The sequence below is a fragment of the Stenella coeruleoalba genome (genome assembly GCF_951394435.1).
Source record: "Stenella coeruleoalba genome assembly, chromosome: 10".
Taxonomy (NCBI): Eukaryota; Metazoa; Chordata; class Mammalia; order Artiodactyla; family Delphinidae; genus Stenella; species Stenella coeruleoalba.
In genome coordinates, this window is record NC_137156.1 from 65,520,233 (window position 1) to 65,546,874 (window position 26,642).

General features: G+C 53.1%; 1 protein-coding gene across 1 annotated transcript; it reads left to right on the forward strand.

Moving 5' to 3' along the window:
* Nucleotides 1-5,707: 5,707 nt before the first annotated feature.
* LOC307192958 (uncharacterized protein) lies at nt 5,708-26,642 on the forward strand (the record flags this gene model as incomplete). The annotated part of the gene is made up of 8 exons (XM_079934335.1): nt 5,708-6,428; nt 7,064-7,171; nt 7,314-7,385; nt 7,988-8,094; nt 25,069-25,354; nt 25,961-26,068; nt 26,210-26,281; nt 26,637-26,642. The coding sequence occupies exons 1-8, from the start codon at nt 5,940-5,942 to the stop codon at nt 26,640-26,642; spliced, it is 1,248 nt and encodes a 415-aa protein (XP_079790461.1). The 5' UTR covers nt 5,708-5,939.

Here is a 26,642-nt window from a genome sequence, read left to right on the forward strand (position 1 = left end):
CCTTCTTGGCCTGTGGCCCCTCTAACACTTTGGCCCATTATCTCTCCCAGTTATTCTCTGTCCACTCTCCAGCACCAGTGCCCTAAGTTCTTTCCCAGGGTTGACTCCTTTATCAGCCCTCATCCTTGATCAGCCACCCGAGGTGTGTGCTTTCCAAGGACAAATTTACTGAGAGAAAAATGGAGGCACAAAGAGACTGAGAACTTCTTCCCCAAAAGTAAACAGCAAGTGAGGGGCAGAGCTAGGACCTGATGGACTCTGGCTTCAGGATCTGTGCCCTGGACCATTTTATGGCATGTCAGTCATCAGAACCAACTTCCCCAGGACCTGTCCCCTCTGTCCTGACCCCAGGAGAGCAGAAGATCCACTTTCTGGAGGAGTTCCCATTTGTCTTCAGAGGACACTGTCCAGATCTCCTGTTCCTTGTAGAACAGCTGAGAAGGGCACTTTTGGAGCCCGGGTGCTCCTGTCTTCCCTGGCTCAGCTTCTGGTGCCCGTTCTGTGGGAGGGCCTGGGACGATCCTGAGCTTCCCTTCCTTATTCTTTTTTTTTGGGGGGGGGCTGCACTGCGTAGCATGCAGGATCTTAGTTCCCCGACCAGGGATCAACCCTGCGCCCCCTGCAGTGGAAGCTCAGAGTCTTAACCACTGGACTACCAGGGAAGTCCCCTGAGCCTCCCTTCTTCAGCTCACAGGGCCGGGTACCCAGCTCTCCACCCCACGCTCGGTGTCTCCGAGCACAGGGGAGCTTGTCCTGAGGAGCAAGGACTCTGGAGATCAGGCCGGCTGGGCTGGGCAGCTGCAGGAGGCTGTTCCAGCCCAGGAAGCAGCCTGCTGTGTGGGCCCCACTGGGCCTGAGCAGGCTGGGGGCAGGGGGGTGCTGGGCTGGAGAGGAGGCCATGGGCCCTGTCACGAGCTCCAGATGCCCCCAGAGTTGGACGGCTGTGGGTGCTGTGGGCGGTGGAAAGAGCATTGGCCCGTGAGTCCAGTCCCAGCCCTGCCACGTGCCCCCACCCACAGCCTTGCTGAGCCCCCTTGTCCCTTGCTTTCCTGGGGCCTGGTTGCCCTTCTAAGCAATGGGAGTTGGTATAGTCAGCGCTGCTACACTTGTGTATGTTTGTGTGTGTTTAGAGCCCTTCTTTATTTCTTAAAGACGACTTCAGAGAACCAGTAAATCAAAGTGATAAGTACATGTATTTCCCAGGGAATTAAAATTTCCGCCATCTGAGGAACTCCTGAAGCAGGTACTTGGAGCTCTTCCTGCCATGACTGTATTTTGGGGGCTGGGGGCAGGGCCAGCGTCACGAGTGTGTCACCAGTGCAGTCACACAGGCCCCTGTGCTCAGAAGGGCTTGGTACCTGGTAATGACTTATTCTTTTTTTTAACATCGTTATTGGAGTATAACTGCTTTACAACGGTGTGTTAGTTTCTGCTTTATAACAAAGTGAATCAGCTATACATATACATATATCCCCATATCCCCTCCCTCTTGCGTCTCCCTCCCTCCCACCCTCCCTATCCCACCCCTCTCGGTGGTCACGAAGCACTGAGTTGATCTCCCTGTGCTCTGCGGCTGCTTCCCACTAGCTAGCTATTTTACATTTGGTAGTGTATATATGTCCATGCCACTCTCTCACTTTGTCGCCGCTTACCCTTCCTCCTCCCCATATCCTCAAGTCCATTCTCTAGTAGGTCTGCGTCTTTATTCCCGTCTTGTCCCTAGGTTCTTCATGACAATTTTTTTTTTTTTAGATTCCATATATATGTGTTAGCATACGGTATTTGTTTTTCTCTTTCTGACTTACTTCACTCTGTATGACAGACTCTAGGTCCATCCATCTCACTACAAATAACTCAATTTTGTTTCTTTTTATGGCTGAGCAATATTCCATTGTATATATGTGCCACATCTTCCTTATCCGTTCATCCGCTGATGGACGCTTAGGTTGCTTCCATGTCCTGGCTATTGTAAATAGAGCTTCAATGAACATTGTGGTACATGACTCTTTTTGAATTATGGTTTTCTCAGGGTATAGGCCCAGGAGTGGGATTGCCGGGTCATATGGTAGTTCTATTTTTCATATTTTAAGGAACGTCCATACTGTTCTCCATAGTGGCTGTATCAATTTACATTCCCACCAACAGTGCAAGAGGGTTCCCTTTTCTCCACACCCTCTCCAGCATTTATCGTTTGTAGATTTTTTGATGATGGCCATTCTGACCGGTGTGAGATGATATCTCGTTGTAGTTTTGATTTGCATTTCTCTAATGATTAATGATGTTGAGCATTCTTTCATGTGTTTGTTGGCAATCTGTATATCTTCTTTGGAGAAATGTCTATTTAGGTCTTCTGCCCATTTTTGGATTGGGTTGTTTGTTTTTTTGATATTGAGCTGCACGGGCTGCTTGTAAATTTTGGAGATTTGACTTATGCTTGAGGTCTTGAAATTCCCACGATTTTGCACAAGGGGCCCCACGTTCTCATTTTGCAGATGACGTAACCGGTCCTGGCCAGTGGTGACTCCACACTTGTCACAACACAGGAAGGAGGTCCTGGAAGCCATTCTGAGAGAACTTATTTCCCTGGGTACTTGACTCGAAAATGCCTGAGTCTTTGCCGTCAGCCATGAGCAGTCAGAGGACAGGGGAGAGCCCAGGAAGGGAAGGAAGAGAGTGGGAATACAGAGCAGAAGGGGACCCCCAGAACAGCCCTTCGGTGCCTCTGGAGGGGCAGTTTCTGCCTTCCCAGGGCATCTATGACCAGATGCATTGACCTTCACTAAGACAAGCCAGGCTGTGGGGAGGGACCGCAGAGGCACCCAGGAAAGGTGAAGCTGTGTGGGCCTCGTGTGCAGTGCACCGTCTCACTTCATCCTCCTGGAAGCTGGGGTCCAGATAGGCCTGACCTGCTTCCTGCTTGCAGAACATGGTCTCTTGGAGGCCGACCCTGAGACCCTGGGGTTTGCAGGTCTTTGTTCTGGCAGAAGGAAGAGGGAGGATGTGCCTTCTCAGATGTACCTGAGGCATCCAGAGTCCCCTCTGGGGAGAGGACACCCTCTTAGGCTCTCTGGGGGCAGGCCTGGCCTGCACCCCTAGCTGCCCTGTCTATACCCATGTCCCCAGTAAAATCCCACTCACGGGAATGGTACTCACGCCCACCAGTCTGCTCCATGTCTGGGGCTGGCCCTAAGCCTGATCCTCTTCTGCAAAGCTCAGGCACCCTCGCACTCAGCCTCCACCTGGGCCCAGCTCACCTTGTCACACAGCCCCAGATGCTGCGGAGAGGAGCTGGTTAGGCGTTTGATTGAGGTGGGGTAGTGCTGCCCTCCTGCTAGCTGCTCTCCTTCTCCAAGGCCCGTGCCTGGGAAATCCCAGCCTAGCTGAGGGCTTTCCAGGAGGACATAATCTCCCCAGCTCTTTGCTTCACATGAAGTGGTACAAGGGAAAGGAGGAAGCTGACCCTGAGCAGAGGGTCCTGACCTTCATCCCTGACCCAAATTCCCACCCTCACAGCAGCCATGGCTGCCTTCCCTGCTCACTGCAGAGGGCAGGAGGGGGGTCTGAATTCCAGCCCCTTGTCCCTGTAGAAGGGCGAGCGTGGTGGGTTGAGTCGGGGCCGTTGATCCACGTCCAGGTCTGTCCTTTTTCAGAGGGTGGGAGGGCCTTGTTGGAAAGATATTGCCTGTAGGTCTCATTTTACTCATCAGCTGGTCAAATCAGAGAGCTAGTGGGTGTCCCCACAGTTGGGGACACAGCAGCCTAGGGTCCAGTTCTCTTTCCCATAAAGTGTCTGGACAGGAAGGATGGCTGAGAGGAGCAAAGGAGTGGGTGATGTAGGGTCAGGGCTCATACCTGACTTTGTTGGGGTGAAGGGTACATGAGGATTTCTCAAGGACCAGATGTGGAGTCAGGGGCAACCTGCCTGGGGACAAGGGCTGTGGTGTCTTTCCTGAGAAGACCTCCGCTCTGATAGGCTATGAGGCTTTCCTAAACCAGGAAAGCCAGATGCTGGAGGCATGAAAGGCAGGCCCCCCATTACAGGAAGTGCAGTGTGAGGACCTGGCAGAGGACCCTACACGGGATCCAGGGAGGATGGGGAAGGGGACTTCAGTCTGAAGGATGAGCAAATGGAAAGGCCCAGAGACAGGAATGCACAGGGAGGGTTTCATAATACCAAGTAACCATGTGTATTGCTAATTATTTGCTACTGTAATCACCTTCTTTTCCTCCCTTGACTTGGGGAAAGGACACAGCTTGACCAAGAGGCCACTGGGGCAACACCTGGACTGTGAAACCAGGTTGCACAGAAGCCCACCTCTCCTTCCTTCTCCAAGGCTGAGTGCGCAACCAGCGCCATCCTTCCCGGTTGCCACCTTCTGAGGTGCCCTGGCCATGCCCCCAAGAGTCCCGCAGGCCGGCTGAGTCCAGGAGCTACCCCAGGCCTCACAACCACATGGTCATTCCTCCAGAAAACTGTACAAGAATCTCCTTCTTGGCCTGTGGCCCCTCTATTGCTTTGGCCCATGACCTTTCCGGCTGTGTTCTCACCAACTCCCACACTGACCCCCCAGCCTGGTGTCTCATCCACAGCACTGGACAGGGAGCCACCTGGGGTCAAATCAGAAGAGACTTCCTGAGGCTGTGTGAGCCAAGAGGAGGAGGTACCATTTCTGGATGGAGGTCAGGGAAGCCTTCCCCAGGCGGAAGGGCAGGGCAAGCAGAGGGACCAGGCAGAGATAGGGAAGAGCAGGGGCTCAGCGCTGTCTGAGTGGCTGCGGTGGATGGGGCAGCCTGACACCTGAGGCCTGCAGGGCAGGGGCTGAGGACAGCAGGGAGCATCCAGACCCAGACCCCGGTGCCCCTGCCTCAAGGCAGCGGGGGAAATGGCCCAATCAGTGCTTGGCCTGAGCCCCTAGACAATGGTGTGGAGGACGGACAGTGGTCTGGGGAGAGCCTAGAACCAGAGAAGGTGGAGTGTGGAGGCTGTGGCTACACTTGAGAGAAGACGGTGGTAGGAGCTGGGCTGGGCTGGTGGGAGGCCAGAGGGAGTGTCCTCAGGAGGAAGAAGGAGCAGGTGGGGCTCCCAGGCTTTCAGCTCAGGGCTCCTGCGGCGGCACCCAGCCAACAGCAGCCAACAGCTCAGTGTGGACAACCAGCGGCACTCATGGGAGTCTTGAGCTCAGAGATACAGACCAGTGATGTGTGTCCCTGATAACTGGTATCTTGAGAAAGGGTGTCCCCAGGAATGTGTGAGGACTGGGAGGAGAAGCAGCCCGGATGCACCTGTGCCAGCCCTGTCTCTTAGGAGGAGGGTCCTTGGAGGAGACCGAGCAGGAGCCACGGGGGAGGCAGGAGGGCACCCAGGAGATTGGCAGCAGGGGACAATCGGTCAAGGGCCATTTCAGGAGGACAGACGTGTCTCTAGAGTCTGTATAGTTGAAGACAAGGCTTGAGTGTGAATTTGGATCCAGTGAGGACTGGCCAGCCTGCAGTGGCCTTGAGTGTGAGAGGCGGCACTGAATTGGGGTCCCAGTGCAGATGACCCCTCCCATGCTTGGTTGAGGAGGGGTCAGGGGGACAGGCCATGTCTGGTGGGGACCCGTGGAGAACTATTTAACCAAGAAAACAGTGAGGATGAATCCAGGACAGGAGACAGAGGGAGCCAAGCCCCTGACTGGCTGAGGGCTGGGCCCAAAAGACAAGATGGTGTGGGGTTGACTGTCTGTCTAGGGTTTGGGCTAGGTGTGTAAGGCTCTAGAAGGAGCTGGTACAGTCATCCACTCATCAACATTAACTGATGACTACTCTGTGCCAGACAGTGCCTAGAGGAGGAGATTGAGTGCTGAATACACTCCTTTACCCTATTCCTGAGGAGACCAGAGTGTGGAGGCAGAGGGGACGTAAGACAGAGCCTGGTCTTCCCTCTCCTGGAGGACTCAATGCTCTTGAGCAACCCTGCCTATGACACTCCCCATGGGCCCCAGGAGAGGCCAAGACGTTGTCAAGGAGATGGAGAAACCATTTCTTCACCTTCCACAGGAGGCCTCCCGCTCCCACTGCCCAGCAATCCCGTGAGGCAACAGCAGGGGCTGAGGCAAGTCCAGCTCACAGCCGGGGAGGAGATCAGGGATGGGGCAGGTCAGGAAGACGCGTGGTTGGGCCATTGCATCAGGCCCAGGAGGGGCATAAAGGAGGGTCCTGCGTGCTGGGAGGAGGCCGACTTGGAGACCATGGAGACTCAGAGGGCCAGCCTCGCCCTGGGGCGGTGGTCACTGTGGCTACTGCTGCTGGGAGTAGTGGTGCCCTCGGCCAGCGCCCAGACCCTCAGCTACAGGGAAGCTGTGCTTCATGCTGTGGATCGTCTCAACGAGCGGTCCTCAGAAGCTAATCTCTACCGCCTCCTGGAGCTGGACCCGCCTCCCAAGGCCGTGAGTCAGGAGGACCCTGGGGAGGGGGCTGTCTCCCGCCAGCCCTGGCCACGCTGTCACCCCCTCTGCTCAGGCTGTACCTCCTGTCAGGAAGGGACTTCTCCCTCTAGGTGGGCTCCCACCTCTTCCAGGAAACCTTCCCAGAGCTGGGTCCCCTCCCAGCATGAGGCTTCCTGCCTTAGCATCTCTGCTGTGGGAATAGGCGCCCTGTACACCCTGTTCAGGCTTAAGGGCCTTCTGGGAGCTCCAGGGATAGAGGGTGGTCACTGGCTCTGAGATGTGACTACCCTGTTTTGAGTCCGCTCTGCACTTCTTTGTTCCCTACTCGGAGGGCTCTGCTGGGCCTAGAGGTTCCGGTGACAGGATCTCCCCCTGCAGGCAGCCCCTGACTTCCCTCAGCCCGTCAGAGGTGCAGGTGTTCTCATCAGAGCTGGTCTGAGGTCCCCTCCTGCTCTCTGTGTGCCCACGAGGCCAGGAGTGGGCTCCGTCCCCTTCTCCTGTGCACCCAGCACCATGCCAGGTCCCAGGCACACAGGAGGGGCTGGAGAGGCTGCCGTCTAGGTGGGGGCAGGGAGACAGATCAGAGAAGGAAGCATGAGCTTGAGCCCAGTCTCCTTACTTTGATCCTTGACCAGGATCAGGACCTGGACACCCCGAAGCCTGTGAGCTTCACAGTGAAGGAGACCGTGTGCCTCAGGACGACCCAGCAGCCCCCGGAGCAGTGTGACTTCAAGGAGAATGGGGTGAGGCTGGGGGCTGGGGGCACTGGAGGATGCTTCCCAGGGATGTAAACAGGGGGCTTCCGGGAATATTTCCAGCCCCTGGTGTGAGGCTGGGAGGTTATGGTCTGCTGGCTCCAGTTTGACCTCGAGTCTCCCCTTCCAGCTGGTGAAACAGTGTGTGGGGACAGTCACCCTGGACCAGTCCAAGGACCAATTTGACATAAACTGTAATGAGGTGAGTGGCTCCTTCTGTGTTATGGAGCTGATAATGGGGTGGGTTGTGGAACATCCTTTGGACCAATTACCCGTTGCCCCTTCGAGGGCAGAGAAAGGCCCTCTTACCTGGCCCCTCCCTCACCTGAGCCCCAGGCCTCCAGGACTGGCTTTGCCATCCCTTAGAGCAGTGGTTCTCTAAGTGGGGTCCCACCCGGGAACTTGACAGAAAGGCAGATTCCCAGGCCCCACTCAGACCTCCTGAATCAGACTCTGGGCTGGGGCCCAGCCATTTGTATTTTCACAAGGCCTCCAGGGGATTTTGACTGCTGAATTCTGAGAGGCACTGACTGGAGTAATGTGCTTTCAGCCCCTACTCCCGTCTAGCTTTGCTGGGATAGGCTTGTGACCCTGGGAATCCCCTTGCCATCTGTGGACCCCAGTTTCCCCATACGTCTGTGGATGTAGGGATTCATCCACATGCTCCAAAGGTCACAGCTTAAGGCTGAACAGGGCCCAGTGCTCCTGGTGTGTCCGTTAGGGGGTTGTTCATGTGGGGAGGGAGGTTTCTCGTCCTGACCCCTGCCTAGTCACAAAAGAAATAAATTTCATTGTGGTTCACAGCTTCAGAGTGTCAGGAGAATTCCTTTCTGGCGTCCAAATTGGCCAGGGCCATGGCTCCCTCCGTGGTCCCCGCCAGATTTCCGCATTCCACGTATTCTCAGAAAACGGTGAAGGATTGCCTGATGTCACACCCATTAAGGGCTTTTGGTGAACCCTGAGCCCAGGGAAGAGTCCTGAGGGTCTGATAAGTTCTGGTTCAGACTTCTGGATGGTGAAAAATAAATTCTTGTGAAAATAACTTCCTCCAGGCTTCAATTTCAATTTTCTCATTCTTACCACTTATTGGGACCAAGTCCTTACCTCTGGGATGCCTCCTCTGTGTGTGTGTGTGTGTGTGTGTGTGTGTGTGTGTGTGTGAGAGAGAGAGAGAGAGAGAGAGAGAGAGAGAGATCACTCCTGTAAACACAGTCGTGGGTGAGGCCCCTGTTCCTTCCAGGAGGACATGGGGAGAGGCAGCAGGGCCAACAGCGTCTCCATTCTCGGGTCGCTCTCGTGCCCTTCACACACCTCTGCCCTCCTCCTCCAACACTGAGTAAGGACTTAAGGAGACCTGCTCTGTGTGTAGTGCTGGTGAGGATGCTGTCCCTGCTCACATGGAGGTGACTCTGGAGGGGCCAGACATTTGTTAAACACTCACAGAGACGCAGTTCAGTCTTAGGGCTAAGCCTACAGGTACAATGCCCATAGTGTTCCATTTCTCCTTGACAGTCTGAAGTCTGGAAAATCCTACTCCTCCTGGCTTTTCCTCTGGCATTGAACACATCACTGTTTCTTTAGCTGGGTCTGAGATTTCAGTGGTGAGCTTGTGTTTAGGGAACTACCTGCTACAAAAATATGCAGCATTAAAAAGAAGCATCCTGAGATGTAGAGAACAAACCTATGGACACCAAGGGGCAAAGTGGCGGGAGAGGGTTGTGGTCGTGGTGGTAGGATGAACTGGGAGATTGGGATTGACATATATACACTAATATGTATAAAATAGATAACTAATAAGAACCTGCTGTATAAAAAAATAAATTAAATTAAATTAAATAAAAAAGAAGGATCCTGTTCATCAGGGTGAAGAGCTCTGCATGAATGTGAAAGACACACAGAGTGACGCATGGGTCACATCTCTGTGTGCCTGGGTGTTTCAGACACTATGCACATCCTGCCCCCTCCCCATTCTCTAGCTGACCTTTGCTCTGGGGCGGACTGGAAACACTGGGGATTCTGAACGCAGGGAGCAGCCTCAACCAACCATTGGGGGGACTCAGTGGAAAAATACCTCCTCTTCCTCACTCCTTGGGGGGTCCACTCCCAGACATGTCACACCTCCCCCTGAGGTCCCCAGTTGGCTTGAGCCCCTGTCGCCCACTTCTGTGACCTGTTCATTGACACGTCCTCTTCTGACTCAGGTCCTGCCCTGTCTCCCTTCTCTACACTCGTGCTGGTGCTTTCTGGAATCACCTCCCAAACAAACTACTTCCACTAAATGCTTGTCTTAGGTCTGCTTGTGGGCCAACCTGTACCAAGACACAGACTCCCCTCTCTGAGAGGGACAGAGGACAGGATCTCACAGAGCACTTACTTTGTTACCTGTCAGGCTTGTCTCCTCTTGGTGAGCAGGTGGGGCTGATCTCAGGCAGGTTAGAGGAACCTCATGCTTCTCACTCTACATCAACCCAAGCTGAGGAAGGAATCCCTGCAGAGGACACCCAGGGGGCTGTGTTGTGTCTGTGCCAGAGGATACAGGCTTGCCAGAGCCAGTTGTTAAATGGTCAGGATTTTCCGAGCTGGTTGTTAAACTCTTGGTAGCTTGAAATCGGCCTTGATGGAAGTACTTACACCATGGAAATCAGCAAATGCTACATGTCAGGCCTATCACAGCTGGCACATCCCTGCCCAACCGGAGAGAGGGATCACTCATCAGGATGATATGGGTCTGTGCTGATCACATCTGTTTCCAATTTCCTCCCATGACTGCCCATCCTGCTACCATGGCAACACTTTTCTATCCTCAGCCCTGCCTTGTCCTTTCATATTTTACATCGGAGTTGGCCAGATGTGCCTTGCCATGATGAGGCCCTCAACATGCATATGTGACCACTGATAGTGGAAAGGGTTGGATGCTTACATTGTTTTCATCTCCACCCTTGACCAGGGAGCCAAAGTGGTCCCTGGCAGGGAGGTCTGCAGGCCTTGTCAGTGCTTTCTAAAGTGATTGGCTGGTGAGAGTGTCTGCTGTGTGACCACTGGGCCCCTTACCCGTGAAAGAACAAGTATCAGACCCTTCCATAAATGGCTTTGAGCATCAGGCCAGGGCAGTAGCCAACAGAGGAGGGGAGAGAGAATGGAAGGAGGGTTGCCCAAGAGGCTGGCAGAGTGCAGGGCTGACTGGGATGGAGTGACTGCAGACAGGATGAAGCAGGTTGATTCCCTGACAGGCTGGACAATGCAGCGGGGGCGTGGGGAGCTTCCAGAGAGCATGGTCACGGTCTGGTCAGTGTCCTGGTGTAGGTATGCGATGCGGGTGGGGGGAGATGAAAGTTCAGTCTTTACCAGGTTGGCTCTTAGGTGCCAGGGGGATGCTGGTCCCTGGGCGGGGCACTGGGCAGTAGGTGCTGTGAGTGCCCTGCCCAGACCCCCCTCACTGGGCAGCTGCCGCCCCCGCCCCCGCCCCCCCCCCCCCCCCGCCCCGTCCCCCATCTGTTTGAAATGTGCAATATGGATGCTAATGGCTCACAGGTGCCGCCTTCACAGCTGCCTTCACAGCCTCCCAGGAGATGCCTGGGGGGTTGTGTCCCCTCTGCCCTCAGCCTGTGGATGGGGACTGACTATGAGGCGACATCAAAGCCCAGCCCCCGCCTCAGTCAGTCCTAAAGCAGGGGTTCCAGGCGTTTGTGGGTGAGGCTGAAGCTCGTCTCAGGGTAGAGCACGTCCCTGCTCAGCTCCTTCCTCTGCCCTATCCTGCTCCCCTCCGCCTCCCTCCTCCAGACAACACTCCTCAATAAATCAGATGCCTCTCACTTCCCAGCTGAGGCCCTGCTTCTAGGGAACGTGGCCTGTGATGGTGGTGGAGCTGTGCAGAGTTCACCCACTCGGCCCAGGTGGGTCAGGCGCGGGGCCTGATGTGGAGAGAAGAGAGAAGAGCCTGAGGCGTCCAGGGTGGTGGTGCAGGAGGGGAGTGGGATGGGCGTGGTGCTGTAAGCCAAGGGGCATTGAGGATTTTACAAAGTGGCCAGAGTAGGACAGGAGCCCACGAGGCCCAGGGAGATGACTCCTAATATTTTCCTATTGTTTGTGCAGATGTGAAGGCCAGTAACTTCAGTGGGGGGCAGCACAGAAGCCAAACACAGCGAGTGGAGGAGAGCAAGAGGTAAGGAAGAGGGAGGGAATGAGTGAGGACAAGGAGGGGCTTCTCCATCCCCCAGACCCCTGCTGTGCCAAGGAGGGAATCTGGGCTGTAATCAGGCAAGGTCCTTGGGGACCCTGCCCTTGAGCCCCACCAGTGAGGTCTCAGGAGTTAGTTTGGGGGCTCCCGAGACGGGACAGGGGACTCCAGGTCAGCCTCAGTGGGGCAGAGGGAGAGAATTCTGAGGGGTCTAGATGTCTGAAAGGAATTGCTCTCCTGCCCGTGTGGCCCTGAGCAGGAGAATTGATCTTTCTGGGCCTCTGTCTCTCTATCTGTAATTGGGAACAACATTACCTCCTTTAAGGGGTTGGTCTGTCATTTAGGTAGAGAAGGAAGTTCAAGGACCTCATAGGGGCCAAATGTGAATCTCAGAGGGTGAGAGAGTCAGGAGACAATAGTTAAGAGTGTGTTAGTCTCAGGGCACAGTGCCGACTCGTCTGTCAGTGCAGGGACCCAGAGAGACACTTGGAATCCCCATCAGAGCAGGAGGAGATGAGTTAAATGCAGCCCATGCACACAGTGGACTTCCCTGAGGGCACCGAACTGGCCCTTGTGCACTAGCCTTTCCCATGTGGCCATTAGAAGGTAGCAGCTGGCACAGTAGGGCGGGGTACCCTCCAGACTGCCTGTGCTCTGACTCGGCAATGCCCCTGCCAGTCAGAGCCCAAAAGTCTCGTCCCTCAGCCCCCATGGTCTCTCTAGCCTCAGCCCGAGGGTCAGGGCTGCCCTGGTCCCTGGGGTCCTACTTGCAGCCCCCTGTTCTCCTGTGTGTCACTCTGCCTCTGTGTCACCTCAGCCAGAGCAGGACAGGAAGCTGGCAGGGGAGACAGAGGGCTACATTGTCACTTTCATGGGTCCTAGGCACTTTCACCTTCGTGGACCCATTCATCCACAGAAAAGTATTAAAAATTACATTTTATAACTGCATTCGTACATAGTTGAATACAATCGTGGCTAGATATAATGTTATATATTCATTGCTATTATAGTCATGTTAATATTCTGTTCTTAAAAGGAATTAAAATTAAAATATTTTTGTGGGTCCCTAGAAGTATCATGGTCCGTAGGTACAGTGCCTACTGTACCCAATGGATGAGTTGGTCCCTAGGGAGGTGGTTTTTCTGGTAGCAGCGCAGGTGCCCTGGCAGGGAAGTAAATGCTGCTGCTGCCTAGGGCGACTAGTAACTTGAAGGTGTTGCTCTGAGATCGCCCCCGCTGGCCATCTGTGGGTACTGCAGGGAAAGCTTGAGGGCTCATGGAAACCTCCAAGGGGAACTGCCTGCGGTTTTTTCTGCCCTGGTGTCTTGGCAGGCAGCAGGCTAGCAGCTGGGGTTCCCCTGGGGACTCGATCTTCTATTCGTGATTCTTTTGAATCTCAGCTCTATTGAATGAGATTTTGTGAAACTAGACTCTCCACTCTTCGAAGCACTGGCAACATTACTTATTGTTGGTAAAACGGAGAACTAACTGTTACTTAGAACATAGACTTATTCCGTGCTGTCACAGAGAAGGAAACCAAAACAGAGAAGTTATCTAAAGCTAAGGTGGTAGATAGAGCTGGCTTCCTTAGCCTCATAGAATTCTATTTGTATTTCTTATGATTAGGGGTAGCCTCTTATATAACTACAGAGCAATTATCAACTCTATACATTTACATGGATACAGTACTTTTTCCTATATGTCAGATGATATAATCATGTGCTTTACAGAGTTTCTCACCTGCGTTACAGGTTCCTGCCTAGGGTCAGGTGTGTCAGGAAGCTGTCAGGTCTCATTTGCCTCCTTTAATCTGGAACATTTCCGTAGGCTTTTGCCTCCTTTTATTCTCAAAAATGTTTCTGTGTTTCTGTGTGTGTGTGTGGATGGGGGTTGGATCGTTGGGTGTTAAAATGTCAAGGTGTATGTATGTGTTGGAAGTGTTGTGCAGTGTGTTTGTGAGAGTATCGGTATGTTGTGTTCCTAGGTGTGTGAGAGTGTGTGTGTGGGTTTGAGTGTAGTTTGTGTGTATGTGAAGTTGTATAGAATGAATGTTGGTGTGAGTTTGTGGGTATATGTGTAGGTGTCAGGGTGTGTCTGAAATGTGTATGTGGGATGTGTGTCTGGGTGTGTGTGGGTTTGTGGGGGATTTTGAGTGTGGGATGTTTCTTCTGTGTGGGATATATCAGTAGAGTCGTGTATGGGGATTTCTAAAATGTGTGTGTGGATGTGTGTGTATGAGGAGTGTATAAAGTGTTTGTGTGTGTATGTAATTCAGGGGTGTGTATGTGTATGTATGGCTGGGCATTCATGTGTGCACGGGTGTTGTGAGTGGGCATGTGCAGGTTTATATGTGAGTGTAGGGGTATAGTGTCAGTGTGGTTGTGTGGGTGTTTGTGGCAGTGTGTTTGTGTACATTTATGTAAATGGAAATTTTATTTATTCTGTTTAATTTGCAAAAATTAGATTAATACTGGTTAAAATATGTGTTAAGCAACATAAAAGGAAATAATGTTTTATTGGCTCATTATTTCCAAGAGAAGCGTGCAACTATAACAAGGTCTTAGGGGCAAGAATTAGACCGAAGAGTAGAAGCAGTTTACAAATAAAAGGAATGTAATGCTTATGCAATCCCTCAGTGTTGTAACTTTAAAAATTTCAAAAACATTTTAGTTGGTAATAATTTACAGAAAAGTAGAAAATGTACAAAAAAAACTTTCATATTCTCTATTCCCAGGGTCACCTACATTTTGCCTAAATTGTTTCTCTCTTTCTCTTTCCCTCCCTCTCTCTTCCTCCCTCTCTGTCTCTGTCTCTCTCAGTGGTTCCTATGTCCCCAGGGTTTGGGTCTTATTCAGCTGTGGAGCCATCGCTGGTGCAGAGCGAGTTTGTTGCTCACAGTTCCCGTGGGGAGGAGTGGGTCGTGCTGGCCCACAGGAGAGGACAGTGACAAGCAGAGAGCCAGGGCGGGGCACTGCGGAGAAGCCCGTGTGATGTTCTCCAGGGAAGGAATGGACGAGGCTTGAGGGTGAGGCTGACCAGGTTTAGGATCGGCTAGCTTGAGTAATTTCAGTGAGCTGGGGCTGGGGTGTAGGGGCTGCCCAAGTTGTTGATGCCTGACCCTGGGGTGATTAGGACAGGGGGTTAGAGTCCCAGCAGCAGAGAGGGTGGGGTGGGGTGCTGGTCAGTTTGCATGTGAAAAGCGAGCTGAGGGAGAGAGTCTGCTGTCTCTAGGCATCTGCTAACCCTGGGAGGGGATGTGAAAACATCAGAAACAGAAAGTAGAAAACCTGGTTAACACAGGGCTACTTACATAATGTAATCACTGACACATCTGGATTATAGCCTCATATCTTTAGCTCACCCATTTCCCGAAGATGCCTGTTCCTGTTCCTGGATGGATCAGCTAAGTTAAAGGCAGGTGTGTGGGCTGCACCACATGCAGCTGTTCAGCCTCCAAGGTACCTGTTTATACCTGTGCATGAACAAGGGTGCTCCACTCAGTGGGTGGAGCTGTGGGCTGTGTAGCCACCCTGGAAGACATCCCCCAAAATCCACCTTGTTACATTTTTCACTGATTCATGGGCAGTACACCATGAACTGACAGTGTGGTCAGGTGCCTGGCTGTGGGACAACTGAACAGTCAAGTCCCAATCTTTGTGGGGATAAACATTATGGCAAAACATAATGCTTTGCTCAGCACCCACAACCCCTGTTCATGACTCCTGCAGATGCCCATGGAAAACGGCCATTCAAGGATAACATCAATGGAATCAACAAGTGAATCAAATCTGCACTGCCCAGGTGGGGACCCATATCATGTGGATACACCATCACACAGGGAATGGTGATCCATCTACCTTCAGCATCAAACTCAAAATAAGGCCTAGCGATGCCAGCACCTGAGGCCAAGGAAGCCTGGCCAGTGTGGCTGACCACCAGCTCCACAGCTGAGTGACAAAGGGAACTCCAGGGCAATAACCAGCGATGCCATCCCCATCTGCACAGCATACGTGGCATATAGTATTCCAGGACTCTCAGATGGTCTATGTTTCACACCTGGATTCACAAAATACATCCAATCCACAATGGCACTGCCTTACAGTAAGAACTACCGGCAGTGCAGAGTTACCCAGATCGCTCCCCGGACCTTTAATGCCCTGTCTCATTTCCAAGCAGTCGGTGCCATTGGGAGATGGAATGGACTCTGACAGGGAACCCTGAAAGGATAAGTGGACACCAAGGCTCACCTCCCAGCGGAGCACACACTTAAGGAAGGCATCTTGAGCTCTAAATGGGACGATTCCCTGGAAGACCACCTTCTAGTTACATAGAATGTTTAATTATGAGCCTTGGAAATGAGGGAGGAGGCCCACACAATCTGGAAGACTCTCCAACCACATGAGTAATCTTTCTCACCCCACTTTTCTTCTTCCCATGCACCCCTGGAAGCTCCTAGTACTGGAATTTGCAAGTTGCCCAGAAGAGCCTTGTGGTGGGTGAGGTTGCCCTAGTGCTCATTGTGCTGCCTGCCCTGCTGCTGGAAGGGCAGGAGGGACAGTGACGATAACGATCATGAACATGAGGTGACAGCCCCTAAGGTGGTCCCGCCGGTGTAGACCCCCTGTCAGGGCAGAGAGAGATGTTCTATGATGGGTCAAGGAGTATAAGGATGAAAAGTTGCTGGGCACGTAGGGAGGAGTCTGGGCACGTGGTGCCGGTGAGACAAGGGGAGGACTGGAGACGGGACCAGTGATCGCTGAGGGACTGGTCGTTCGATCACTTGGTTGTGAAGAGAGTAACTACCCTGGTGATGGGAATAGAAGGCCTTCGACTCACAGCGTCAAGGGTGGGAGGAGGCACCATTCACCTCTCTCTCAGCTTTTGTCAGCAGGGCGTCTGGCCACTTTCACCCAGACTGCTACTCTCATCCTCAGCTTGATCAACGGCCAATGAAGAGTCTTGATCTAAGGACTCTTGGAAACCTTCCCGCAACTGCTGCCCCCAGGAGTGAACAGCCTCCACCAAACAGGACAGAACAAACCTTCTGGATACTGATATGACTTTTTTAAGCCTCATCATGAAATTTTGAACTCTTTTATATATTTTGCACAGACTATAGTAACTGTTGTAAGTTTAAATGCTTGTGGGATTCTGACCCCACAGGAGCAAGACCTCCTGCTGGGCTTGCTGCTACTTAGTATGTGGAAGTCTGGCCTATACTCACCCACAACACACAAACTAGTCTAAATTCTCTCTTGTGGTGATAAAGAGTGCCTTGCCCTAGACTTCCCGCTGGCTTTAGAGGCGGGGTATATGCAGTTGCCAACTTGCTGCATCTGGGTTAATAGTAATACATTTAGCTGATTTGGCTCCAGGTGGGAGCCTGGCCAGTCTGTGCTCCAATGGGCCTGATCATCCTCCTGGGAGTCCGTCATGGTCACTCTCGTCTGATGTTGCCTAAGACACAGAAGACACTTGGGTCCACAGCCCTTCAGTACAATTAATTTGAGTATGTGAGGGGGCAGCCTATGTCTCTCAAAAGAATTCAGTTGGTTATGTGAAAATTTGGGGTATGGTATTGTAGGGCAATGGCTCTACCCTAGTGACCTTGCGTATACGCATATAGGCCCTGCAGGCAAGGCTTGAACTGCAGCTATCCGGATCTTGGCAGAAGGCCTTGTGGTCCTCCTTGGAGCCCACTGCCGGAGTACAACAGGCCCTTTGTCCTGGCCGCCGCCAGCTTCAGCGTGGAATCCTCTAAGAAACTCCTTCTCCTCTCAGTTGAGACTGTGGCTAACTGGCTGAGTGGGGCTCTGTGGTAGTGGTGAAAAGATTCAAAGATATTATTTGGGTGTAGGATGGGGAAAGATGGAGCCCAGTCAGGTGAGGGGACGACCACTGTGATGTAACCGAAAGTGAGGTCTGGCTGTTCACCGCTCGAGAGCCAATAATGAGGCAAGGTTGGTGGAAAGGAAAGTTGGCTTTATTTCGGATGCTGGTAAGGTAGGGAGGGTGGGGAGGTTTGGAGGGTGTCCAAACGCCGATTCCCCGCCACTGACAATCAGTGGACAAGATCTTTTATAGACGGGGGAGGGGCTACATGCGGAAACAGTACCGTCAGCCCTGACGGTCATCTTGAAATTGCTCATGTGGCGGTCTGACCAGCGTCATCTTGATTGTTTTAAATACAGTTAATCTTCAATTCCAGGGTCGGTTTTTTTCCCATTTCCTTGAGGCCAGTTCTCGGAATTGTGGCAGCTTCTGTCATGTCTACAGTCTGGGCATGATGTAGTTAACTTCTTCCACCTGGTGTGGGTTTCAGTATCTATAAGACAGCTCACAGGATGTGGCTCAGAACATTATCTGTAGCCCTTGAGAGGGAACTAAAATTCTTTGTCTTTGCTCAGTGACTAAACTATTATTGTTTTGTTCTGTTTGACTGCTTTTCTTTGCTCCTGCATTTTTTCACTTCTCTGGTCAAACTTATTCTTTGGTTAAAGTTTTCTACAGACAAAAGGCAGACTGAGGACATGGGGGGCAAGGATCATAGGGTCCTGCTCCATTTCAGAGAGAGGAGTTTCTTAGAGCTTCTGTCCTTCCAGCCACTTTCTGTGGCTCCACACACAGAGGTAAGAAGTGTGCCCTGCTTGGGGAGAGAAGAGGGCAAGGAGAGGAAGGGCCAGGAAAGAGTCGGTTCCATGGTAGGAGGGAGAGTTAGGGAAGTTTTTGTTTTTATTTTTTGATGTTTTCTTTTTTTCTGTCTTTTTCATTATTTATGACTTTGTTGTTGTTGATCTTGTTTGCTGTACCATGAGGTCATAGCAGTCCTTCCTGTAATAGAAACTGACAGCATATAGAGACAGAACTCACTGATGACCATGCTTGGGGGCTAGAAATACATACATGTACAGAGCGAGAAGGACAGTGAAAAGATTTAGTTTACCTGTGAGAACCATCCCGCGGATGTCTCATATTAACAAGTGCAAAATATAAACAAACACATAAACCCTGATCAAAACGAAAGCAAGTAAAACTACCTAACATTAAAACACAGTGTAAGCAGCCGCATAGTACAGGGAGATCAGCTCGGTGCTTTGTGACTACCTAGAGGGGTGGGATAGGGAGGATGGGAGGGAGATGCAAGAGGGAGGAGATATAGGGATATGTGTATATGTATAGCTGATTCACTTTGTTATAAAGCAGAAACTAACACACCATTGTAAAGCAATTATACTCCAATAAAGATGTTAATAAATAAATATTTTTTTAAAAAGAAAAGGAAAGGACTATCACATACAGAAATGTGGACATGTGAAAAATAAATAAAACTAGTCTTTGGAACAAAAACAATAAATAAATAAATAAAATGCATAAGAGCAATGAAAAAAATAAAACACAGTGTATAAAATGGTGTGAGAAATTTAAGTCACTCGACAGTCTTTTAGTCAAGAAAAAGCTGTGTTTGTGTCCTTTTAAATTTCACCCTGAAGGGCTTGCAGAAGTGATGGTGATTAAAGCTGCCAGCCTTGTTCCATCTGACAGGGGATGCAGTTCAGAGTGGGCCAGTGCTCCTTTCTCATTCTCCGTTTTGGTGGACTTTCCTGCCAGCGTGTTGATGCCCTCCCCAAGCTCCGCACTGTGCCATCCTGTCTGTGCTGCTGAGGCGGTGAAAACTGTAGGGAAGAGAATCAGTACAAGAACACACAGCTTGAGTCTGCTGTTGCTGATGAAACTGAGCGGTGTCCTGTGATGGGAGCCACTCTTCCCCACGGTCTTTTTGGGTGAGTTTGGTGATTGCTCGTCTCTCCTGACCTCACTCCATTCTGTGATGTCATCACTGCTCAGAGAGGTTTCCTGGAGCCAACATTCTTTTCTTCTAAGGCATGCAAAGGGAAACTTTACCCTGGCAGCTCTGTAGGTCAGATGCCAGGAGGCTTGATGGGTTCCTCTGCTCTGTGTTCACAAGGCCCAGCTAAGACGGCAGGGCTGGATTCCTTTTGAGAGCCTCTGGGGGAGAATTACTTCCAAGCTCATTCAGCTTGTTGGCAGAATTTGGTCCTCTGTGCTTGTGGGACTGAGGTCGTGAATCCCTTGTCTGCTGGTGGCTGCCGTTGTTCTCAGCTTCTAGAGGCTGTCCCCAGGCTTTGGCTCATCTTTCTCCATCTTCAAAGCCATCAATTGCCAGTGGAGTCTTTCTCTTTCTTCCAATCTCTCTGACTTCTGAGGGCTTGAATTTCTTAATAATTTTTGAGCCAAGGGACCCATGTTTTCATTTTGCAAGTTATGTAGCTGACCCTGGCCAGTAGTGGCTCCACCTCTCCCACAACACTTGAAGGAGGCCCCAGAAGCCATTCTCAGAGCAACTTACTTCACTCCATACTTGTCCAACGTGTACGTGTTGTCTTCACCCATGATCTTGAGCATCCACAGGGCAGGGGACAGCTCAGGAAGGGAAGAAAGAGAGTGGGAGTTGGCACAGAGCAGAAAGGGACCCCCCAGAGCAGCCCCTCAATGCTCATAGCAAAGCAGGTCAAAAAGCTGAGTCTCCAGGCCTCTTAAAGCAATGGGCTGTAGGAGAGATGCAGGGTTGGCCAAGGTGGTGTTTGGTGGGCCAGACAGAGGTGGCCAGGGGCTCATCCAAAAGAGAGACAGGAGGCCCCATATTGGGCCAAGGAAAACTCACACTGGAGCCAGAGCTCTGTGTACTGCCATCAACCCTGACTTGACCAAGACCTGCTTCCCAAGGCCACACCCCCACCCTGCCTTGGGCCTCAGTTTCTTCCTTGGCCTAATGAGACTGGTGGTAAGCCCTGCTTACCTGACTAGAGTGCTGTGAGTTCAGAGGAGGTGGATGTACAGGAGCCCTTTGTACCCTGAAGGACCAGACACACAGGTCACATCCTTGGACTCAGGTCTCCACAGACAGCATGTCCATGGGAGGCTGTGAGGAGGGACAGGACACAAGGGGCCCCAGGCTCCCCCCACAGTGTGGTTTCCATGACCATCCCAAGGATTACTGTTAGGGTTGTTGCTTTGGTGACTGGATGGACCCCAGGCACCCCACTCAGTGGTGCCACTGGAAGAAAACTCACTTCGATGAGGTTGCCCATGGGCACACAGGTGACCATCATGGCAGGGAGCCATATAGGGAGCCCCTTGCTTCACCAGCTTCAGGGACAGCAGGGGGATCTGTCTCATGTCCACTTCATAGCCAGGGTTTCACACCAACACAGCATGGCTCTCACCAAACACAGCTCTAGCCCACCCAAAGTCTTGCCACCCAACAGCCCTCCTAGTCTCCATCCCCATCCAATCTACAATCCCACCTCCCCAGGCTCTTCCCTTGTGTGTTGTTTTAATCGAGCTCTATATCTGAAAGGAAGTTCTCCGAAGGGCGAGGGGTTGTTGCTGGAGCCATGATCAGTGGTTCTTAACTGATAGTGAGCAGTCAGAAAGGTGCCTTTAAAATCTCCAGATTACTTTCTTTTGTTTTGTTTTTTTTGTTTTCTTTTTCTTTTTTGGTTTAATATTTGTTGGCTTCCAAATTACTTTTTGGAAATAAGAAAAGCAGGTGCCACCTGGATCTATTGAGTTGGATCTGGGATCACGAGAAAGGTAGGGCTGAAGAAATGGAATCAAAGGAAATTGTGTTCTGATCTCCAGTCCATCCCTCTCCCCAGGAGTTGGTCCCTTCTCTCTTTACTTCCAAAAGCGCGTACTAAACGCCAGAACCTGGGTGGAGCCTCTGGAGGGGCTGTTTCTACCTTCCCAGGGCATCCACGAGCAGACTTAAGACCTCCACTAGGACATGCCAGTCTGTGGGGAGGGACCACGTAGGCACCCAGGAAAGGTGGAGGGGTGTGTGGGCCTCGTGTGAAGTGCCCTGTCTTACTCGAGCCTCCTGGAGGTTGATGTCTTTATAGGCTCAGCCCACTTCTTGCCGAAGCTCGTGGTCTCCAGGAGGCAGACCCTGAGATCCTGGGGGTTTGCAGGTCTTTGTCCTGGTAGAAGAATGAGGGAGAATGTGCCTTCTCAGATGTACCCGAGGCATCCAGAGTCCCCAGGCTCTGGGGAGAGAGCACCCTCTGTCACCCTCTGGGGATAGAACTGGCCTCGGCCCCCAACTGTCATCTCTACATCCATGTCCCCAGTAAAACCCACTCACAGGAATGGTACCCATGCCCACCAGTCTGCTACATGTCTGGGGCTGGCTGTGAGCATGGCCCTCTTCTGCAAAGCTCAGGCACCCTCCCACTCAGCCTCCACCCGGGCCCAGCTCACCTTATCACACAGCCCCAGATGCTGCGGAGAGGAGCTGGTTGGATGTTTGTTGTCGTGGCTGGTGGTGAGATCCGGAGCCGGAGCCTGGCGCAGGCTGAGGTCCTTGGACAGGGAGGTAGGTTGGCCTCAAGCTTGGCTCTGCAGCAGCAGCAGCAGCACGGTCGCCCTGATGCCACCAAGTATTCTGGCTACAGTGTGGCGGGTGCAGCCTCTGTTTGGTTTTATGTACCCACCCCCAGAGAGGGGTGGCACTGCCCTCCTGCCAGCTGGCCTCCTTCACCAAACCCCAGGCCTGGGAAACCCCAGCTGGGCTGAGGGCTTTCCAGGGGGATATAACCTGCTGCAGCTCCTTGCTTCACATGAAGTGGGAAGTGGGAAGGAAGACGCTGACCCGGAGCAGAGAGAGGGTCCTGACACTCAGCCCTGACCCAAGTCTTCACCCTCACAGCAGCCGTGGCTGCCTTCCCTACTCACTGCAGAGGGCAGGAGCGAGGGCCGAATTCCCTCCCCTGGTCCCTGTGAGACGACCAGCATGGTGGGTGAGTCGGGGCATTTGGTCCAAGTCTTGCATCTCCTGTTTCCTGGATGGTAGATCCTTATTTGAGTGATTTAACCTGTAGGTTTCATTTTCCCCATGAACTGGACAACTCAGGGAGCTGGTGGGTGTTCCCCAACGTTTGGGGGCACAGCAGCCTGAGGTCCAGTTCCCCTTCCTGCCCAGAGTCTCATGACAGGAAGGATGGCTGGGAGGAGCAAAGGAGAGGGGCGCTGCAGGATCAGGCCTCATACCTGAGTTTGTTGGGGTGAAAGGTGCATGAGGATTTCTCAAGGACCAGATGTGGAGTCAGGGGTAAACCCACCTGGGGACAAGGGCTGTGGTTTGTCTCCCGAGAAGACCTCCGTTCTGACAGGCTGTAAGGACTAAGCCAGGAGAGCCAGACTGGAGGCATGGAAGGCAGGCCCCCACCACGGGAGTTGCAGTCTATGGACCTACACAGGATCCAGGGAGGATGGGGAAGGGGACTTCAGTCAGAAGAGTGAGCAAATGCAAAGTTTCAGAGGCAGGAAAGCACAGGGAGGATTTCAGCGTTACCTAATAGCCAGTAACCATGTGTATTGCTAATTATTTTCTACTGTGATCACCTTCTTTTCCTCCCTTGACTTGGGGAAAGGACACAGCTTGACCAAGAGGCCACTGGGGCAACACCTGGACTGTGAAACCAGGTTGCACAGAAGCCCACCTCTCCTTCCTTCTCCAAGGCTGAGTGCGCAACCAGCGCCATCCTTCCCGGTTGCCACCTTCTGAGGTGCCCTGGCCATGCCCCCAAGAGTCCCACAGGCCGGCTGAGTCCAGGAGCTACCCCAGGCCTCACAACCACATGGTCATTCCTCCAGAAAACTGTACAAGAATCTCCTTCTTGGCCTGTGGCCCCTCTATTGCTTTGGCCCATGACCTTTCCGGCTGTGTTCTCACCAACTCCCACACTGACCCCCCAGCCTGGTGTCTCATCCACAGCACTGGACAGGGAGCCACCTGGGGTCAAATCAGAAGAGACTTCCTGAGGCTGTGGGAGCCAAGAGGAGGAGGTACCATTTCTGGATGGAGGTCAGGGAAGCCTTCCCCAGGCGGAAGGGCAGGGCAAGCAGAGGGACCAGGCGCAGAGATGGGGAAGAGCAGGGGCTCAGCGCTGTCTGAGTGGCTGCGGTGGATGGGGCAGCCTGACACCTGAGGCCTGCAGGGCAGGGGCTGAGGACAGCAGGGAGCATCCAGACCCAGACCCCGATGCCCCTGCCTCAAGGCAGCAGGGGAAATGGCCCAATCAGTGCTTGGCCTGAGCCCCTAGACAATGGTGTGGAGGGCGGACAGTGGTCTGGGGAGAGCCTGGAACCAGAGAAGGTGGAGTCTGGAGGCTGTGGCTACACTTGAGAGAAGACGGTGGTAGGAGCTGGGCTGGGCTGGTGGGAGGCCAGAGGGAGTGTCCTCAGGAGGAAGAAGGAGCAGGTGGGGCTCCCAGGCTTTCAGCTCAGGGCTCCTGCGGCGGCACCCAGCCAACAGCAGCCAACAGCTCAGTGCGGACAACCAGGGGCACTCATGGGAGTCTTGAGCTCAGAGATACAGACCAGTGATGTGTGTCCCTGATAACTGGTATCTTGAGAAGGGGTGTCCCCAGGAATGTGTGAGGACTGGGAGGAGAAGCAGCCCGGATGCACCTGTGCCAGCCCTGCCTCTTAGGAGGAGGGTCCTTGGAGGAGACCGAGCAGGAGCCACGGGGGAGGCAGGAGGGCACCCAGGAGAGTGGCAGCAGGGGACAATCGGTCAGTTTCTGGAGGAAAGAGGGGCTCCACCGCCTGTGATGTTAAAGATAAGGCTTGATGGACTTCCCTGGTGACGCAGTGGTTAAGAATCCGCCTGCCAATGCAGGGGACACAGGTTCGACCCCTGGCCCATGAAGATCCCACATATCACGGAGCAACTAAGTCCACACACCACAATTACTGAGCCTGTGCTCTAGAGCCCGTGAGCCACAACTACTGAAGCCAGTGTGCCTAAATCTCGTGCTCCACAACAAGAGAAGCCACTGCAATGAGAAGCGCGTGCACCGCAACAAAGAGTAACCCCTCTCGCCACAACTAGAGAAAGCCCACACGCAGCAATGAAGACCCACTGCAGCCATAAATAAATAAAATTTAAAAAAAAAAGATAAGGCTTGAGCATGGCCTCTAGTTTCAGGGAGGGCTGTCCCGTTGCAGTGGCCTTCACGGTGAGATGGAGCAAAGAAGTGTGGTCAGGGTATAGATGATCCTTTCTCAGGCTTGGCTGGGGAGAAGCCAGGGAAATAGGCCACGTTTGGTGGGGTCGGGGGAGAGGAAATGTTTTGGCTGAGAAAGCAGTGGAGAAGAATCAAGGAGAGGGGACAAATGGAGCTCACTGTCTGAGTGCTGAGTGCAGAGAAAAAGATGGTGTGGGCTTTGCATCTGCATAGGGATTGGCTGGGTGTGTAAGTCCTTAGCTGTGAGTGGTACTGTCAACCACTCATCAGATGTTCATTGACTGCCTATTGCATGCCAGGGAGTGCCTAGAACTGGAGGTTCAGTAGAGAATACACTTTGTCACCCTGATTCCTGAGGAGGCCAGAGTGTGGAGGCAGAGGGGATGTAGGACAGAGCCTGGTCCTCACTCTCCTGGAGGACTCAACACTCTTGAGCAACCCTGCCTGTGACACTCCCCATGGGCCCCAGGAGAGGCCAAGACATTGTCAGGGAGATGGAGAAACCATTTCTTCATCTTCACAGGAGGCTTCCCTTGCCCACTGCCCAGCAATCCCGTGAGGCAACAGCAGGGGCTGAGGCAAGTCCAGCTCACAGCCGGGGAGGAGATCAGTGATGGGACAGGTCAGGAAGACGCATGGTTGGGCCATTGCATCAGGCCCACGAAGGGCATAAAGGAGGGTCCTGCATGCTGGGAGGAGGCCGACTTGGGGACCATGGAGACTCAGAGGGCCAGCCTTGCCCTGGGGCGGTGGTCACTGTGGCTACTGCTGCTGGGACTAGTGGTGCCCTCGGCCAGCGCCCAGACCCTCAGCTACAACGAGGCCATGATTCGTGCTTTGGATCAGCTCAACGAGCGGTCCTCAGAAGCTAATCTCTACCGCCTCCTGGAGCTGGACCCACCTCCCAAGGCCGCGAGTCAGGAGGACCCTGGGGAGCGGGCTGTCTCCCGCCAGCCATGGCCACGCTGTCACCGCCTCTGCTCAGGCTGTACCTCCTGTCAGGAAGGGACTTCTCCCTCTAGGTGGGCTCCCACCTCTTCCAGGAACCCTTCCCAGAGCTGGGTCCCCTCCCAGCCTGAGAGCTTCCTGCCTTAGCATCTCTACTGTGGGAACAGGCGCCCTGTACACCCTGTTCGGGCTTAAGGGGCTTCTGGGAACTCCAAGGATGGAGGGGGTGTCCTTGACTCTGTGATGTGACTTCCTGGCTTTGGTCCCCTCTGCACTTCTTTGTTCCCTACCAGGGAGGGCTCTGCTCAGCCTGGTGGTTACCGTGATGAGGCTTCTACCTGCAGGCGACCCCTGACTTCCCTCAGCCCCTCAGAGGTTCAGGTGCTGTTGTCAGAGCTGGTCTGAGGTCCGCTCCTGTTCTCTGTGTGCCCGTGAGGCCTGGAACGGGCTCTGTCCCTTCTTCCATGCACCCAGCACCAAGCCCAGGGCCAGGCACACAGGAGGGGCTGGAGAGGCTGCCATCTAGGTGGGGGCAGGGAGACAGATCAGAGAAGGAAGCATGAGCCCAGGCCCAGTCTCCCCACGTTGATTCTTGACCAGGATGAGGACCCGGACACCCCAAAGCCTGTGAGCTTCATGGTGAAGGAGACCGTGTGCCCCAGGATGACCCAGCAGCCCCCGGAGAAGTGTGACTTCAAGGAGAATGGGGTGAGGCTGGGGGCTGGGGGCACTGGAGGATGCTTCCCAGGGATGTGAACAGGGGGCTTCCGGGAAGATTTTCAGCCCCTGGGTGAGGCTGGGAGTTTATGGGCTGGGGGTTCCAGTTTGACCACGAGTCTCCCCTTCCAGCTGGTGAAACAGTGTGTGGGGACAGTGACCCTGGACCAGGACAGGGGTAACTTTGACATCACCTGTAATAAGGTAAGTGGCCCCTGTGTGCTGCAGGGGCTGCTGAGGGTGGGTAGTGGAACGTCCTTTGGACCAATTACCTGCTACCCCTTTGAGGGCAGAGAAAGGCCTTCTTACCTGGCCCCTCCCTCACCCGAGCCCCAGGCCTCCAGGACTGGCTCTACCATCCCTTAGAGCAGTGGTTCTCTAAGTGGGGTCCCACCCGGGAACTTGACAAAAAGGCAGATTCCCAGGCCCCACTCAGACCTCCTGAATCAGACTCTGGGCTGGGGCCCAGCCATTTGCATTTTCACAAGGCCTCCAGGGGATTATGACTGCTGAATTTGAAAGGCACTGACTGGAGCTTTCATCCCCTGCTGTCATCCAGCTTTGA